This window comes from Thamnophis sirtalis, unplaced genomic scaffold, assembly GCF_051295495.1.
Source record: "Thamnophis sirtalis isolate CommonGarterSnake01/CBP01778 unplaced genomic scaffold, rThaSir2_p1.2 scaffold_6, whole genome shotgun sequence".
Taxonomy (NCBI): domain Eukaryota; kingdom Metazoa; phylum Chordata; class Lepidosauria; order Squamata; family Natricidae; genus Thamnophis; species Thamnophis sirtalis.
The window spans coordinates 102,238,338-102,254,996 of record NW_028261386.1 but is presented as its reverse complement, the minus strand read 5'-3'; the positions used below and the strand labels follow the sequence as shown (position 1 = coordinate 102,254,996).

At 41.6% G+C, this 16,659-nt stretch overlaps 1 protein-coding gene across 3 annotated transcripts; it reads right to left on the bottom strand.

Annotated features, from left to right (window-relative positions):
• Nucleotides 1–3,340: 3,340 nt before the first annotated feature.
• LOC148045136 (amine sulfotransferase-like) lies at nt 3,341–13,266 on the bottom strand. 3 transcript variants are annotated; one of them, XM_087718598.1, is made up of 9 exons: nt 13,186–13,266; nt 12,229–12,379; nt 11,098–11,173; nt 8,661–8,810; nt 8,159–8,367; nt 6,857–6,983; nt 5,729–5,823; nt 4,639–4,819; nt 3,341–3,927 (listed from the first exon to the last, which is right to left on the bottom strand). In XM_087718598.1, the coding sequence occupies exons 4-9, from the start codon at nt 8,800–8,802 to the stop codon at nt 3,803–3,805; spliced, it is 879 nt and encodes a 292-aa protein (XP_087574724.1). In that variant the 5' UTR covers nt 8,803–8,810; nt 11,098–11,173; nt 12,229–12,379; nt 13,186–13,266; the 3' UTR covers nt 3,341–3,802. The 3 variants fall into 3 exon arrangements, with proteins under 3 accessions (XP_087574724.1, XP_087574726.1, XP_087574725.1); XM_087718600.1 differs by lacking the exon at nt 12,229–12,379 and having other exon boundaries at nt 13,186–13,204; XM_087718599.1 differs by lacking the exon at nt 13,186–13,266 and having other exon boundaries at nt 12,229–12,509.
• Nucleotides 13,267–16,659: the final 3,393 nt, after the last annotated feature.

Here is a 16,659-nt window from a genome sequence, read left to right as displayed (position 1 = left end):
GTTCACTCAATCAATATCAACTTCTCATGAAAAAGACCTCGCAAAGTTGGAATTGAATGATTTTTTTTTTTTAGTCCCACAAACTTTTGTTTTCCTGCACATGATGGCGAGAAATATGACAGAGCTGGAAATCAGGTAGGCAAAGAAATGCTTGGGGAAAGTGAGGGAACTGGGCGGTGGTGGTAAGCTCCATGTCACAGCAATGGCAAAAAGCGCAGTGGAGGAGCTGCTCCTCCTCCTTCCCTCATGCTGGCCGCTCCATTTCCCATTTCTACATTGCAGTGCAGTGCCAGGATCCACTTTGATAGCAGGGTGGATGTTTTGGGATGCAAGACTGCACACCTGTGCTATTTTGGAACATGAGGCTGCAGTCTTGCATTGTCCGGGAGGCCCCCTACCCGCCTGGCCCTTGTCAGAAGAAAGGATTCACTGTGGGACAGAAGTTTTAGAAAGGATTCCCTGTGGGACAGAAGCTTTGTCTAAAAGGAAAAGCATCCAGAAACCTGTTGTTCGTAAGCAATCCTAATATTATGTCCCATATTTCCCACAACTAGATGTTTTTAAATTGCATGCTTGAGTGCCAGTACATAAGTAGACTTCTTTATCATTTAGTAGAAACAAATTCTATTAACAAAGGAATAAGTAGGGGGTGGGAAATTTGGAGAAGCTGAAATTGCTGTTCACTTCTTGCATTTTCTCCAGCTTCTGCAGCTTCATCCACTATTATTTCCATTTTAGAATAAAAAGGGCTTGAAGTTGCAAAAATAATAGTTCTATAGGGGCATTTCTCAGGATGCTGCATTATCTACTTAATGCAACCATATGCCTCCCACTGCCATCACTACCAGTTTGGCTGATCCAGACCGAACCAGGAGCCACCCATCTCTGATCTGATCCCCATACAGTGGATTCAAAGCATCCCTAAACCTTGTCTTATCCTGCAAGATATGGGCCATGTACCAATAGCTTTGCCCACCCCACTTTCTTATTTTGAATTTCCTGTCCAAATGTCATTGTTTTTTTGGCTTGGAACCCAAAGGTCAGACTGCCCTTTCTTCTGTCCCGGACAACACATTTTATGGTGATACAGTTTTCTTCCAGGTAAATAACTGATGAGCAATAAAAACACAACCTGCAAAATTTGCAATAATCTTTATATCTTGGTCAATTAAGTTCAAAAAACAGAGGTGAATTTGTGGTATGGAATCATTTCTCAGATGAAGCCTGTCAGTGAAACAAAATCTTTATAATTTGCATGATATCTTTGGAAAATACAGCTGATGTGAAAATACAAAATTTATACAATGTACTCTGTATGTAAGGTGTTTGCAATTCATAGCACTTATTTCTTAATCAAGCTAATAATTAATATTTCATAGATGGAAATAGTTCTTGAAATCCACTGTATTTATTCATAAACCCTTATTAATTTTGCTAATCAATGCACTCATTGGACAATAGGGGGTTATAAAAAATGACTTTATATCCAAGGTATTCCCATATCTACAAAAAAGTATAAAAAGAAAAATCTGTTTTTTGTTAAGTAAATGTTAAGTAACTATAAACAGGCAGGTGCAAAAGTTAACCTCAGGTTTAGGGTTATTTAAAAGTTACATGAGTCAGGAAATATGCTTGGGGAATCGCTGGAAATGGGGCAGTGGTGGGTTCTGGATTCTGTTCCAATTGGTACGGTTGGAACGGCCCCGGCGTCACCCACATGGCCTCCGTGTGCATATGCGCACAGCATGTGCATGTGTCGTACTTGCCTGTGATGCTTCCGCAAGCCTCTGAGATGCTCCAGCTGCTTGGGGAAGCGTCATGCAGGCACCGTACGTGCCATACACATGCGCGGAAGCGCCAAAGGCTTAAAACTCAGGCTTTAAGGAGCTTGGGCGGGCGGGGGGGGGGTGTCTTCCAGAGCACTGTACCAGAAGGGTAGCCGGTGCTCTGGACAGGATCTGCAACCCACCACTGGAATGAGATTGCTGTTTATGTAAATACAGATAATCCTTGGCTTACACCGTTTGCTTAGCAGTTGCAACTGCTTAGCAACTGTTATAGTGGTGCTGAAAAATGTGATTTAAAATTGGTCTTCACACTTATGAGCATTGCAGAATCCCTGCGGTTGTGTGGGGCACAAAATTCAGGCACTTGGCAACCAGCATGTGTTTATGATGGTTGCGGTGTCCTGGAGCCAAGGTGGCGCAGTGGTTAGAGTGCAGCACTGCAGGCTACTTCAGCTGATTGCAGTTCAGCAGTTCAGCTGTTCAAATCTCACTGGCTCAAGGTTGACTCAGCCTTCCCTCCTTCCGAGGTGGGTAAAATGAGGACCTGGATTGTTGGGGGAAATATGCTGACTCTGTAAACCGCTTAGAGAGGGCTGAAAGCCCTATGAAGCAGTATATAAGTCTAACTGCTATTGCTATTGCCATTTGCGACCTCTTCAACAGGCTTCCAACAAGCAAAGTTACCTAGGAAACTGGATTCACTTAACAACCACGGCAGTTTGTTTAACAACTGTGACAAAATATGTCATAAAATTGGATACATATCATTTAATGATTGCCTTACTTAGCAACAGAAGTTCTGATCCTAATGGTAGTTGTAAGTTGAGGACTACCTGTATAGTTTTAATAGGTTGTAGTAATGGGAAACGATTGGTACAACTGAAGAAAGATTTGTAGATCTTTGATACCTGATTCATGGAGGTGGATTAGGTTAGTTTAAATCAGATTTAAACCCAAGTGACTTGGAATCAGAGTTTCTCAAATAATTCAATTTTGCATAAAAATTTTGGAGGCAAGCGGCCGCACGAGGCAAGGCCCCTTCGAAGTGATTGATGTCGAGTTGGCCATGCCCACCCAGTAACATGACCACACAGCCATGCCTACTAAGCCAGTCATTAGGGCAGAGAACCGGTTGTTAAATTATTTGGGTAATTATTAAATTATTCAGATGCATATACATGATCAAAGACCAAATTGCAAGCAACTGTTGATACCAGCAGTGAATGGTAACAACAGTGGGCATGTTTAAGTTAATTCTGAGTCCTCATATGAGCTATAAGGAAAATATTTCTTTTTAAACATTGTATATACAAAGGCAATATCAGTAATTCTGATGCAATGATTTTGAAGAAGACTTCTAAGTAACATGCAGTTCAGAATTAAAATCTCCATGAAGGATCTTGTCTTTAGAATGGGAAAATATGCTAATGATATTTCTGGGATTTTGTACAGCATAGAAATGGTAGTAGCACAGGCAGGTGATTTGGAGGCCAATATCCAGGCTTCAAAAGTTCAGGAAGTTGTTTTAGGGATATCTGAATGTTTGCTCCTGAGATATGGAAAGTGAAGTTTCAGTTGTTCCAACAACCTTGGTAACTGTTCAGACTTTGCACTCCTGTCCACATGAAAAATATCTGCAGTTTATACAGGTAGTTCTCAACTTATCACTTCAAATGAGCCAAAAATTATGTTGCTAAGCGAGACAGTTGTTAAGTGAGTTTTGCCCTATTATACGGCATCAGCTGGACATCAAATATCAAATTTCTAGTGCATTTGGCTTCATTGGAATCAAAATAAAAATGACAATAAGAAATTCAAAAAGGCATAAATTAACAGTTTTCTGCAGGCTCTATTATACTTCACAATAGCACAGAAATTAATGTGATCCTTAAAGAGTTGAAAATTAAATATTACAGGGTTACATAAAGACCATTCTTGGAAGGTCATCTCTGATTCAATCCATTTGAAGATATGTGTATCACACGTTATTTTCCTCTCGTGAGCTGGAAATAGGCTCATGGATCCTCCTGAATATCCCAGCAGAACTTGAAGGGCAGCTTTTCCATCCTCTCCTTAAATACACGGTCAAACCTTTCACTCTGGGCAACAGTCATGAGATTCTTCCAGTCCCCAACAGTGCCTGGTAAGCAGTGATTAAAAAAATGTCAACAATTTAATGGTTTGCAAAACATAATTAACTTGGGACATTGCTCATTTCTCCATTAACAGATGACTGCTTAGTCACCTCTTTGTTCATCAAACCATTCTTAGAAATCTGTAAGTATAGTTTTTGGGGAGGAAGTTGGTTCCTTACTATTTGAACTAGAGCTGGGTTACAGAGTGAAGACTTGATAGAAGAGTAGTCATGGAACAAATGGTTTGCCAGTGAGGTTCAAATGATCTTGAATTTACCCTGTTGGAACTGGCCCCATGGGAAAAGATTGATGGTCCTTTGAGCATTGTTTATGTCCACATAGGCTTAAAGGAGGCAGTTCTAAGACTGGAGGACAGTACCCAGGATATAGAGTGAAGAGGCTATGTCTCCATCACCCAAAAGTGGCCAGTGTGAACTAGAACAATCCCACTCCCTAAGGATCATTAGTCTGTGCAGGCATCAGATTGGTCATAGAAAGAGGCAAAGTATATCCATGCCAAAAAATTGTCAGAATGAAAAGATTGGTACAGCTAAGAAAGATTTAGGGCTGTTTCAGATACATGCAATCAGACATGTTGGGACATGTCTATAAAACTTCAAAGTGTCTTTCACATGAAGGCAATAATCCTGGTCTCAGATGAAGCCTGACATATCCCACAAGCATAGCCTCGGGAATATGAATTACTACTGATTTACCTTTCCGAAGAAAGTCCCCTTTGCTGAAATCGATCTGATCAGAAGGCAAGAATCTGTAGTTTGCTCTAGAATCCATTTTCATGTTATCAAATGTAGCTTTATCTGCCACGTCATCCACATCCTTTTCACTTAGTTCTTTCCCTAGGAAGTTGCATATTTTCAATACTGAACTTCTCAGATCCTGCAATTTGATATAGGTTTACATTAATTCATTCACAATAATGGATAAAAGACAGAAACGTTTGTGAACATATTTTGGGAATTCTAAAGAATATCACTTTCTTATACAAATCTCAAATGCTGTCTCTCACTCCCCCAACCTTCCTTTCTTTTCTTACTAAGAAAAATACTGAGATTAAGTGATTTGTATTTTTTTAAAATGAACACTGTACATTGACATGGCAAGCATTATCAATGGATTAGACACAAAAACACTTCCTTAGGATTGCTGCTAAAGGTTTTCAAGAGGCAAAATGTTGAGTAACATTTTTCTCAATATATTTATATGACATAATTATTCTAAGATTCAGATTCTTACATTCTTAGCAATTTTATTAGAGGCTGGCCAGTTGTCAAGTTAGGTTAAATAAATGCCCTGGCCTCTCTTGAAAATGATGGGTGCAGTTGAGTTGAATCAATTTCTGTTGAACCAAAACAGGAGACTATTAAATGAGCCAAATTTTTGCTGAATTAGAAACCCATTTTACTTATTGGATTCCCCTCATCTACTAAGTCAGTAACTCTATCAAAAATAAGATCAACTTAATTTTAACTAACCTGTCTGCAAGAAATATAAGCTGACTCCTGTCATTTCTACCATGTCTACATAAATATTTATTAATAGGCTGTTTATTAATCTGATGTCAAGGTGGCAAAAGTCTAATTTTCTGAATCCTCCTCTTTCTTGTTGAAAAGGGGGCACTTACCTTTCTTCAAAATCCTCACCAGTCCTCCAGGATTTGACAGAAATAACCAAGAATGGTTCTGTAATCACCTGTGTAACTTCTTTCTGCAATAAGTTATTCTAAACATCCCATCATTTCTAAAGCTTAATAGTCATATTGCACTACATGACATGGATACAACTTACCTTTTTCATTTCTTCATAAGAAAGGAAGAGAATATTGAAATCATCCTTATGAGTGCACCAGCCTTCTATATGGTCTAGCCACAAACTATTGCCCACTGATAGGAGAGAAATGACAGATTGACAGATTGTTTTAAAGATATATTCTTAATGCTTGAATTTCTTCCATTTATCCTTATGAACAGTGGTGGGATAAAAATACCCTGGAGGCCTTCAGATCAAAGCATGATTGTGGGGGACAACCTAATAATACTGGATGTGTAGTGGAGAGACAAGAAATAGGAACCATAACAAATGTGGTTGCACACTCTCACTTGCTAAGGGGTGTGGGGGAGTTCTTTCAAGATATACCTATTTTGTTTTGTTTGCTTTTGCTAATCTGGACTATTTTTTCTACTTCTGCAAATTTACTTATTTTTATTTATTTGTATTTCCTCTTTATTATTTTTACAAACAACACACGGTGGTGAACATATTCAACCTTCCTCCTCCTATTGTCCCACAAGAACCCTGTGAGTTGAGTTTGGTTGAGAGAGAGAGGAATTGGCATGGGGTCACCCAGCTGGCTTTCATGGCTAAAGTAGGATTAGAACTCACAGTCTCCTGCTTTCCATTCTGCTGCCTTAATCACTAGACTAAATATCAAATATCAGACTTATTCCTCTCTTCTGTTACCAACCCTTAAATGCTCCTTATGGGATTACAACTTTAGAGAATATTTAATATTGCATTCTATTTGAAAAAAATGGGATTACTCTCAAATTTTAAAGTGAATATTGATTTTTGTTAATTTTAGATTCTGTCCATCCATTCCCAACTCAATCACACACCCAAATAACTTCTCTCCATTTTTCTGAACATTAAATGAATCCCAGTATTTCTTGCCTTCTCTTGTCTTTCCCTGTCACTTTTACATCATGAGTTGTCCTAGGAGTCCTGTATTCTTCTCCATACATTCATGTTTGTCTAGGATTCATACAAATTACTGCATGAGTAAATCACGATTCTTATCTTATTTTCAGGGAGAAGGTGGATTCTTTGCTCCATGTGGGAAGTGGATTGAAATATATTCATACTTCCTTGTCCAAGACAAACAAATGACAAGCATCATCATAATCAAAATCTTCTTACCTTTGCCAGCCAAAAACTTCTCTAAGAATGTATCAAAGTCTTTTGGAGTTTCTAATGTGACTGAAACTTTGTGAAAATGATACATAGAAACCAAGACATCTTTTGGATTTCTAAACACATAAATAATCTGTAGCAGAAAAATAATAGATAGGTCAAAAAAATGAAACAAAAACAAGAAAAAAGACAGACCGCCAGCGTACAATTAAATGTCATACAGTCATGTAATCCCTTCTATCATGGGATCTTGAAGCTCATTGGTAACCAATGTTTTGAGAACTTCCCAGAAGGACAACAGGACTGTTGCTAGCCTCACCTTGGGGAGAATGATGTTCCTTCCATAGGGTAGGGGCCATAGCAGAAAATACTTTCTACCTAGAACCTACCCAACAAAACTCCCTGGTTGATAGGACCCCACATACTTCTCCAGCTGGACTTGTTAGGGTGGATAGGGGAGGGGATATCCTTCAAATAACCTGTTCCCAACTCATGAAGGGCTTTAAAGGTCATAATTTACATCTTGAAATGGAATGGGAAGCAAACTGGTAGCCAATGCAGTTTGCAAAGCGGAAGTATTATCTATGCAGTTCTTGGGGAACACACAAAATCCCATGGGGCTAATTTTGCATTACCTGAAGCATCTCATCATCTTCAAGGGCCATTGTAAATAGCAGCTCCATATTAAAGCTGTTAGAGTCGTTCATCAAGGAGGTGACTGAGAGTAGCAGTCTCCTCTGAAGAGATTTGGTGAAGAGATGAGAGGCAGTTTGGTTTAGTGCTTAAGGCACAAGGGCAAAAAGCCCTGTGAGTTCAAGTCCCACCTTAGCCATGAGAACTGGATGGGTTAACTTGGAGCAGTCACTCTCTCTCAGCCCAGCTCACCTCACAGGGTTGTTGTTGTAGGGAAAATAGGAGGAGGAAGTGTTTTGGATATGTTCGTTGCCTTGAGTTATTTGTTAAAATAATAAATGTGGGGGATATATATTCGTCAATGTGGCATCTTCTGGATACTCGGGATGTATTAGAGATCATTACAATCCACTTGGAAATGTCATTAGGGGAAAATAAACATAAGGTTTAACTATCTCTATACATGCATGACATTCCATTTTTAACACCTGTTTTGTTTGAGGTATTTTTTCCTCCCACTTCAAATTTTATCATCCACCAAACACTGTGGATCAAAATGGCATCTGTTTCTTTGTCCTTGCCCATTTGCCAATAAAATATTCAGATACACAGCTAAGAAAATAGGAGAACGACAGCTCCCCATTCCACTGCATAATGTAGCAAAATAGGTCTTACCTTTGCTCTTTTATTTTGTAATCCTTTGGGTACCAAATAGTAGGGCAGATGGGAACAAATGACACGAGGTGATGGGAGACTAGATAAATCTTTCTCGAAAACATTATATTCTAGCGATGGTATTCTGTCAATCAGAGTAATATTTTCAGTTCCATCTCGATGACCTTCATGAAAAATCAAGCTCAGAATGTTCTGAGTCCACACTGTGCCTGTAAATAAGAAATAATTAAATTAATTCACCCAGAGCCACTATTATATGGAGAATGTTACATGGAGAAATCTTTCTTATCAGGAAGAATAGTAAACGATTCAGAAAACATAAAAGCAACAGTTTCTTCTAAAATAGTTGATGCATGTATGAGAAATTAGCTAGAAATTAGTAAAATGCGAAACATTAACACCTGATTATAGCCTTGCACAGTTGCAGCAACCAACATACTGAATTAAATAACAGCATTGGATAAAAGATTAAGTGTTCCTTGGGAGATATCCTTGAACTTACCAGATTTAGGATAGGTGATTAGAAATACATCATCTTCTTGGATTTCAAAACTTTCTAGTGAATCGATTTTTTCAGGTGTGGTCTGGTTTCGTACAAAATTAAATCCTTTGTGTTTTAATAGGAACCTATCTGCTATTTCCATTATTAGATCTGTTGATAAAATATAAAGTTATTGGCCCATTCTATTTTTTCCCCTAGAAAGTGTTGGCCCAGTCCATCATTGGGTTCATTTTACCTGGCACAATTGGACGATAATATCATGCTGAGTAGAGGAAACTAGTATCTATTATTTTATTTCTGCAGAGAAGTAAAAATGCACATTTGGGATCCAAGTCCAAACCAAGTGTGCCTGCAGATATGCAACAAACTGTTATTATACAGAAAACCATAAATATACATCTGAATTTCCTTATATTTTATCATGTGATCCTGATTTATTGAAGATCTACAATATCCCATAATAAGCATAGAGGGGGTACTTAATTAGCTAAGTTCTTCACCTCTAATGTGTTTTTTTAACATGTTAATGATTAACTTTCTACCTTTGGACTTTGCCTGGACAATCTTGACAACACTTAAGCTAAATGCCACGTTATCTTTCCCTGCTCTAGCAAGGGACCCACTTGCACAATTCTTCAGCCACAACTTACCAGCTAGACTGACCCTTCTTACATAATGAAGCATTTGTGGTCAGCCTCCTTACCTCTTTGCTGACAGATATCAAAGCCAGTGCTAAATTAGACTGCTAATTTCAACAATTAGAGTGACTATTTGCAATAGAGCTATTAACATGGCTCAGTTGCAAAAGCACCAAATAGTTTGATAATAAGTTAATATGCCAGACCCTCAAATCCTCCGTTGCCCCAGCCCAGCTCCACTGCAAATGCCCGCACTCACATTGCCTTTTGGGGCCTTGCATGGCACCCCACACCCCATTTTTGCTTCCAGGTGGTGCAAGAGAGATTTCAAGGCCAAAACGGGGCACAGAGGGCCCCACCTCCCTCCCCCCTGCATCCCATTTTGGCTTCCAGGTTGGTGCACCCACACACACTCCGTTTTGGGCCTAGAAGGCCTCCTGCACCAACCTAGAGGCAAAAAATGGGTGAGTGGGGGTGGGGTGCATGTGTGGGGAGGGGAAGGGGAGCACGGGGAGGTCAGGCGTGCATGGATGGGGGGATGCACGTGTGTGAGATGGGTCTCACATGCATTATGCTATGGGTGCGGGCAGTGGGTGTGCTGTAGCGTGTGCACGCACCCACGCACCCACTTTTGGCATCACTGCTCTAAGGAGAAGGTGGAAGCAACACTCTTGCTGTCTCCTAAAGTCCTGAAACTATACAAATCCTGCTCACAGTGACACATGGACCAGTGTAAGAAAATCATAGAAGTATGAAAAGAATGGCCAGGAATAAGTGTGTATGCAGGTAGTCCTTGAATTACAGCCACAAACTGTGCCTGGAATCACAGTCATAACTCATAGCAATAATGAATTGAGTCATCACTTGATCTAACTCAACTGCATCTGGCTTTTTCAGGTGCAGCCATTAGGTATCCATGTAGGTTGATAAAGAGATCACACAAACCTTCAGAAGGTCTGGGAGGTGCATCACCCAGCTGTGTCCAAAAAGAAGGTAGACACCAGCAAAAGCTTTGCGAAGCCAAAAGCAGCCAAGCAGGAGGGAAGAGCTTGGCTAGATTAGGGCACAAGCATCCCCTTCCAACGCCAAAGAGCTCCCAAACAAGCCTATGTGCTTGGTGCAAATGAGACATCCTGATCAGTGGTGGGATTATTATTTTTTTACTACCAGTTCTGTGGACATGGCTCTGTGGGTGTGGCATGGCTTCGTGATCATGGCTTTGTAGGCATGGCAGGGGAAGGTTACTGCAAAATCCCCATTCCGTTCCCACCCCACTAACCTGCTTTCCAGCTCCGTTCTCCTGTGCAGGACAACAAGAGAAGATCAGCTGGGAGGCAATGGGGGCAGGGCCAGCCTATTTGCTGGTTTTCCGAACTAATCAAAATTTCCGCTACCGGTTCTCCAGAACTGGCTGAATACCACCTCTGATCCTGATCCTTTGAAGCTAGCTTGTGTGCTAGGCCTCTATCCAGACCAGCTTGCACTAAGGAGACTGCAGGTCTCCACTAACTTTCGATTTTTGGAAGCAAGCATTGAGAGTGGAAAGCTCCCAGACGACCTTTTGAAAAACCTTTCTCTTGCTTTAGCCCCTCCCTCCACAAACCCACATTTTTTTTCAACGAACAAAGCAAAAACGCTGGAGGGAAAAGGCTTGTTGATCTTTTTTCCCTTCCTCCTCCCCCAATTTAGTGCTGAAGTTAAACTCTCTGCCTCTGCCCTCCAATATCCCTCCCTTTTAATAACTTAATTTACTGAATTTACTATGGACAGTAAAGAGTGTGTCAAAATGTGTGACTTACCTTGATGAATGACGGGGCGGTTGAAGAGCAGAGAGAAAGAATCACAGAGTTTGGGGTTTTTTTATACGGGAGAGACCTGAATGAAAATTTTTAGAAAGCTTTTTACTGCTTAGCTGGCTTCCTTTATAACCCAACTTCTGCCAAGACAACGTGCTATAAGTTCAGTTTTACACACAAACAACTCCCAGAACTCCTTCCTTCATCTCCCCCTCCCCCTGCATAAAATTTCACTCCACCCCTTCCAGCCTTCTTATGGATAAACACAAGGCTGTGATTTTGCAGTCATAATTCTGCGCAGGCTTGCCAAGGCACATGAGCCTTGCCGGAATTCATGTTCTGATTACTTAAAGTGATTCTGCACACACACTGAGTTCTAGATGTGTCAGCTACAGTAAGGTGACCAGATTTTCAGATTGGTAAAGAGGGACACCTTTGACCGGGGAGGGGGTGCTTGATTAAAAAAATTATACGGAGCAACAAAAATTTTCATACAACGCAAAAATAGTATTGTAATATTTTTTATTTCAACATAACTACAATTTACAAATATAAATTGTAACTGTTGCCAAACATCAAAATTTTGATCACGTGACCATAAGGATGCTGCAATGGTCGCTAAGTGTGAAAATGGTCGCTAAGTGTGAAAAATGGTCATCAGTCCCTTTTTTCAATGGCATTGCAACTTTGGTCACTAAATGAACAGTTTGAAAGCTAAGGCTAGCTTGCATTATACTGCCTTATGGTAGCTTACATTTTCAAGAGAGAGAAGCTAAACTCCTAAACACACAAGGAATTTGTCTTTGGTGAATATGCTCTCAGTGTACATAAAGAAAAATAAAATAGAATACATTCATCAAGAATCATAAGCTACAACACTTAGTGATGGTCACTAAAGCCTGGAGGATTGTTCCCTCTGTGCTTCTTTAAAACAGTATATGTTAGAATAGAATAACAGAGTTGGAAGGCACCTTGGAGATCTTCTAGTTCAACCCCCTGCTTAGGAAGGAAACCCTACACCATTTCAGAAAAGGGTTATCCAACATCTTTTTAAAAACTTCCAGTGTTGGAACATTCACAACTTCTCTCCTTGATTAGTTTCCATCCATTGCTTCTTGTTCTAACCTCACGTACCTTGAAGAATAGTTTGACTCCCTCTTCTTTGTGGCAACCCCTGAGATATTGAAACACTGCTATCATGTCTCTCCTAGTCCTTCTTTTCATTAGTGGTTCAGGCACCAGACAAGAAATCAGGAGTTTCTAGTCCCATTTTGGACATGAAAACCTGCTTGGATGAAATGAGGCCAGTCACTCTTTTTTTCCCTTCTTTCCTTCCTTCCTCCTTTCCTTCCTTCCTTTCTTCCTTCCTCCTTTCCTTCCTTCTTTTCCTTCCTTCCTTGTTTCCTTCCCTCTTTCTTTCCTTTCCTTCCCTAACTTTCTCCCCCCCCCCTTTCTCTGTTGTGGGGAGTTGGAAGGAGCATTAGATCTGCTCACCGCCTTAAAAGTGGGATTTTATTAAAATGGCTTTTTTTAAAAGTGATTTCAGCCGGGATGCCTTTAGTACTCGCCCCATCCGTCCTCCCATCCTCCTTCCAAAAAGTTGATTTAAAAAGCCAGCGATCTGCACCCGCTTCTCCAGCGTTCCTGATTCAGGGGCAGAGGTGCCTGGCCGCGCCCTGTTCCCACCTCAAGGCTTCACGTTAAAGCCAAAAAGGACCTCCACAGAGATGGCTCTGGGTCTGGGAAGGCAAGGCAGGGAGGGACGCTGGAGAGCAGCTTTCGCCTATAGCCTTGGGGAGAGGGGGGTGTTTGCAACCCTACCCTGCTTGGCATCCCTCGTTGCTTGAAATGGGGTGCTCTGTTTGGGGGGGGGGGATGCAGGAGGTCCAAATAAGAGGCGGGCTCATCCTCCGCTGGGATGGAGCAAGCAGAAGGAAAGGCAAGAGCGGGGGGGGGGGGATGGGACTTTGCTGGCAGTTGCAAAGCAGCCTTCCCCCGATTGCCTTCCCCCACGCCTCCCAACCCTTTCAAAAACCACCCCCATCACCAGCCTCTCCCAACCGGATCCCCGCCTGCCTCCCCTCGGCTCACCCAGACCAGATTGACAGCGGCTTGCACGGCATGGCTGCAGAAGAACAGCGCCCAAAAGAAGCAGGGGGGGGGGGCAAACTTCCGATGGCTGAGCTGCTTGGCCCAGGACCTAACCTCCTCCTTACCATCGCACTCCCTGCAGAAAAACGGCGCGCGTCAGCGCGCGCACGGGCAAAAGGGGAGGGAGGGAAACACTGCCCTCTAAAGGCCACATCAGGAACGACACTTTAGAAAAAAAAATTCACAGCGTCCTTTTTAAAATTGATTTTCTTTCTTTTGGAAAATCGGTACTTTTTCAATACGCGATGGAATGTGGGAAAAATTATTGAAACGCGTGCCTGTTTCAATATTATTGAAACGCGTGCCTGTCTGGTCACCCTAGACAAGGGATGCCCTCATGCCACCAAAATGTTTTGCCACCAAAATAAGGGTATCATAGTTCTGATACCAAAAGTGTCGGCTGGCAACTCCAAGGGGGAGGGCCTTCTCTGTGGCTACTCCGGCCCTCTGGAACGATCTCCCCGTTGAGATCCGGACTCTCACCACCCTTTCAGCTTTCCGCAAAGCCACGAACACCTGGTTGTTCCGGCAGGCCTGGGGCTGATGAAATTCCAGCCCCACTTGAATGTTGCGACTGTTGTGTATTTTAATTTGTTTGTCGTTTTAATTTGTTTGTTTTTATTTTCCTATTTGTATCCCCTTTCCCCCTTGGTTGTTAGCCGCCCTGAGTCCCTCAAGAATAGGGCGGCATACAAATTGAATAAACTACAACTACAACTGCTTGGAACAGAAAAACTGAATGGCAAACCTTTACCCTAAATTCCCCATGGTTCCTCATATACGTGGTGGTCTCATCTGCTTTTTGGCTGAGAGTCCTACCCCAGAAATGGTTTTAGTGGTTTTGAATTTGATGGGGGATCTGAATTCAGCCTATTTCAGAAATTCCAAATCAATTAATCAGTGGAATGCCTTGTATCCAGATGTTGTGGCTGCACCATCACTGGTGGTTTTTAAGAAGAGATTGGACAGCCAGTTATGGTGGAGGGTCTTCATCTTGAGCAGGGTGGGTTGGAGTAGAGGTCATCCAATGTCTCTTCCAGCTCTATTGTTCTGTTAATCAAAGAAAACTTTATTGGATGCCATAGGATATTTACAACATAAAAAATAAGGCATGTTTTGAATGGAATTGGTCTTTTTTGTTTAAAGTTCTGGAAATTGTGCACTTTGACAATAATTTTATTCAAGGAATTAAGTCAATACATATGTACATCTCAGAAGGTTCAAGTTATGATCAAGGGTGAACTAACTAAACCATGTTATATCCAGAAGGAGGCAAGATTAGGTTGTGCTTTGTCCCTTTGGCTGTTTTATTTTGGCTCCTGAAGCATTGATCAGTCATGGCCCATGAAAGGAGAGAGGAGAGCATATGGAAAGTTCCATTCGGTTAGTTGCCTAACAACAGAGTAAAGAATCAGACAGGGGCAGTTTGCTGCAACAACATTCTGAGGAGTGACGGCCTACAGAACAGACTTGGCTCCCTCTCTGCTCTTAGCAGGAAAGGAATGTTAGCTCAAATGTGATCCCTGTGTATTAATTTCACATTTGAACCTTCGATCCTTGGACTGGCTGACAACCCTGACTCTGCTCTTAAGCTTTGGACTGACAGTTGCATGCTCGTCTTTGGAAAACACGCTTTGTAGAATGAAATTCACCCCGAACATCCAGTTTCAGGAAGGATTGGCAGAAATTCTGAAAGAGTTAGCAGAAACCGAGGATCCGGGCCCAATTCAACCATTCAGCTGTGCTTGCGGGTACTTATAGCAATAGCAATAGCAGTTAGACTTATATACCGCTTCATAGGGCTTTCAGCCCTCTCTAAGCGGTTTACAGAGTCAGCATATTGCCCCCAACAATCCGGGTCCTCATTTTACCCACCTTGGAAGGATGGAAGGCTGAGTCAACCTTGAGCCGGTGAGATTTGAACAGCCGAACTGCAGAACTGCAGTCAGCTGAAGTAGCCTGCAGTGCTGCATTTAACCACTGTGCCACCTCGGCAAAATGTCAGTCTGAAGTCACAAACCTGTTGTCATGGAGATACGTTCTGGCAAACCAAGCCCAAACATCATGTTCTCCTTCATCAAAACACCTAGAGGTTTCAATGTCATGGCAGATACAGTAGAACCTCTGGTCATGAATGCTTCTGACCATGACCAAATCGTGTTCTGACCAAGAAATTCACAATATTTTTGAATCTGGTCACAAACACATACTTGGGTGTTGATCAACCATGGACACTGCCAATTTCCCCTTCCAGGCCATCTTTTTGTAAGCACTGAGCAACAACGTCCTCATGTGGCCATTGCATCAATTTTGCTTTAATTTTGGTTAGGTTTGGGTCATGACCAAATCAGGTTGCAACCAAAATTATGGAACGAATTATGGTCATGACCAGAGGTTCTTCTGTACCATACACACCCTCCAATCCCCTCTAGTGCACAAATCAACCAACGGCTGTCCACTATGATGTGATACTTTAGCTTGGGCTAGGACACCATTGAAACATTATTTCCTTTTTTACTAATTTCAGAACAACTAGACGACCTGAAAACCTCTTGGTTGTTTATCAAGTTGGACTTTAGGAATGCTTCTACTATGTTCATTAAACCAAACGTTCTTTGACTCTAGAGTGTGATGGAGTAGAACCATTGCAGGTCATGAGAGCATCTCAGTGGGTGGAGTCCTTTCTGCAACAATGGCTATCTTGAAGTCACACTATTTCAGCAAATGATTCCAAAAACAATTGAGGATTTCTCAATGCCCACCATGTGTCTGCTTTGTTTCATCCCTATGGTGGGTTATCATCTAACTTTACCATCCTATTTTGCCTGTGGGGAAATCCTTTGGACACGTCTGTGCCAGGAACATAACACTGGTTAAAGTTCTCAAGTGGCAACTGACCCATGTCAAGGGTGGAACAGTCCTATGTGACTCTCTCAATTATTGGAACAGTTCAGCTATGAGCAAGGAGGCTGAGGGAGGGTTGTTCTGTCTTCCAATCTTCTCTGTGGGTAGGGCTTTTAACTCTTTCATGAGGACATGTTGAGAGACTACTGATTAATTTCGTAAAGAGAATTTTAAGGGAAAAGGGAATTACTGTCTCCAGAAGAACCTGAAAGAGATTTTATCTCTGGTGCTTCAGAAGACAGAATAAAAAAATGGAAGGTTTTCAGCTGGACATTAGGAGAACATTCTAAAGTAAAGGGAGAGAATATTAGATAATTGATGGCCATGATCAACCGTGTGATTAACCATGGCCACTGCCAATTTCCCCCTCCAGGCCATTTTTTGTAAGCACTGAGCAACAACGTCCTCATGTGGCGGTTGCATTAATTTTGCTTTAATTTTGGTTAGGTTTGGGTCATGACCAAATCAGGTTGCAACCAAAATTATGGAACGAATTATGGTCATGACCAG

Bases quoted from the DNA above. Each gene is read 5' to 3' on its own strand.
- LOC148045136 (XM_087718598.1), bottom strand. From the start codon at position 8,802: ATGGAAATAGCAGATAGGTTCCTATTAAAACACAAAGGATTTAATTTT. The intron at 8,368-8,660 runs GTAAGTTCAAGG...TCTTATTTACAG, and splicing joins AATCACCTATCCTAAATCTG to GCACAGTGTGGACTCAGAAC. The intron at 6,984-8,158 runs GTAAGACCTATT...TTTCTGCTACAG, and splicing joins TACAAAATAAAAGAGCAAAG to ATTATTTATGTGTTTAGAAA.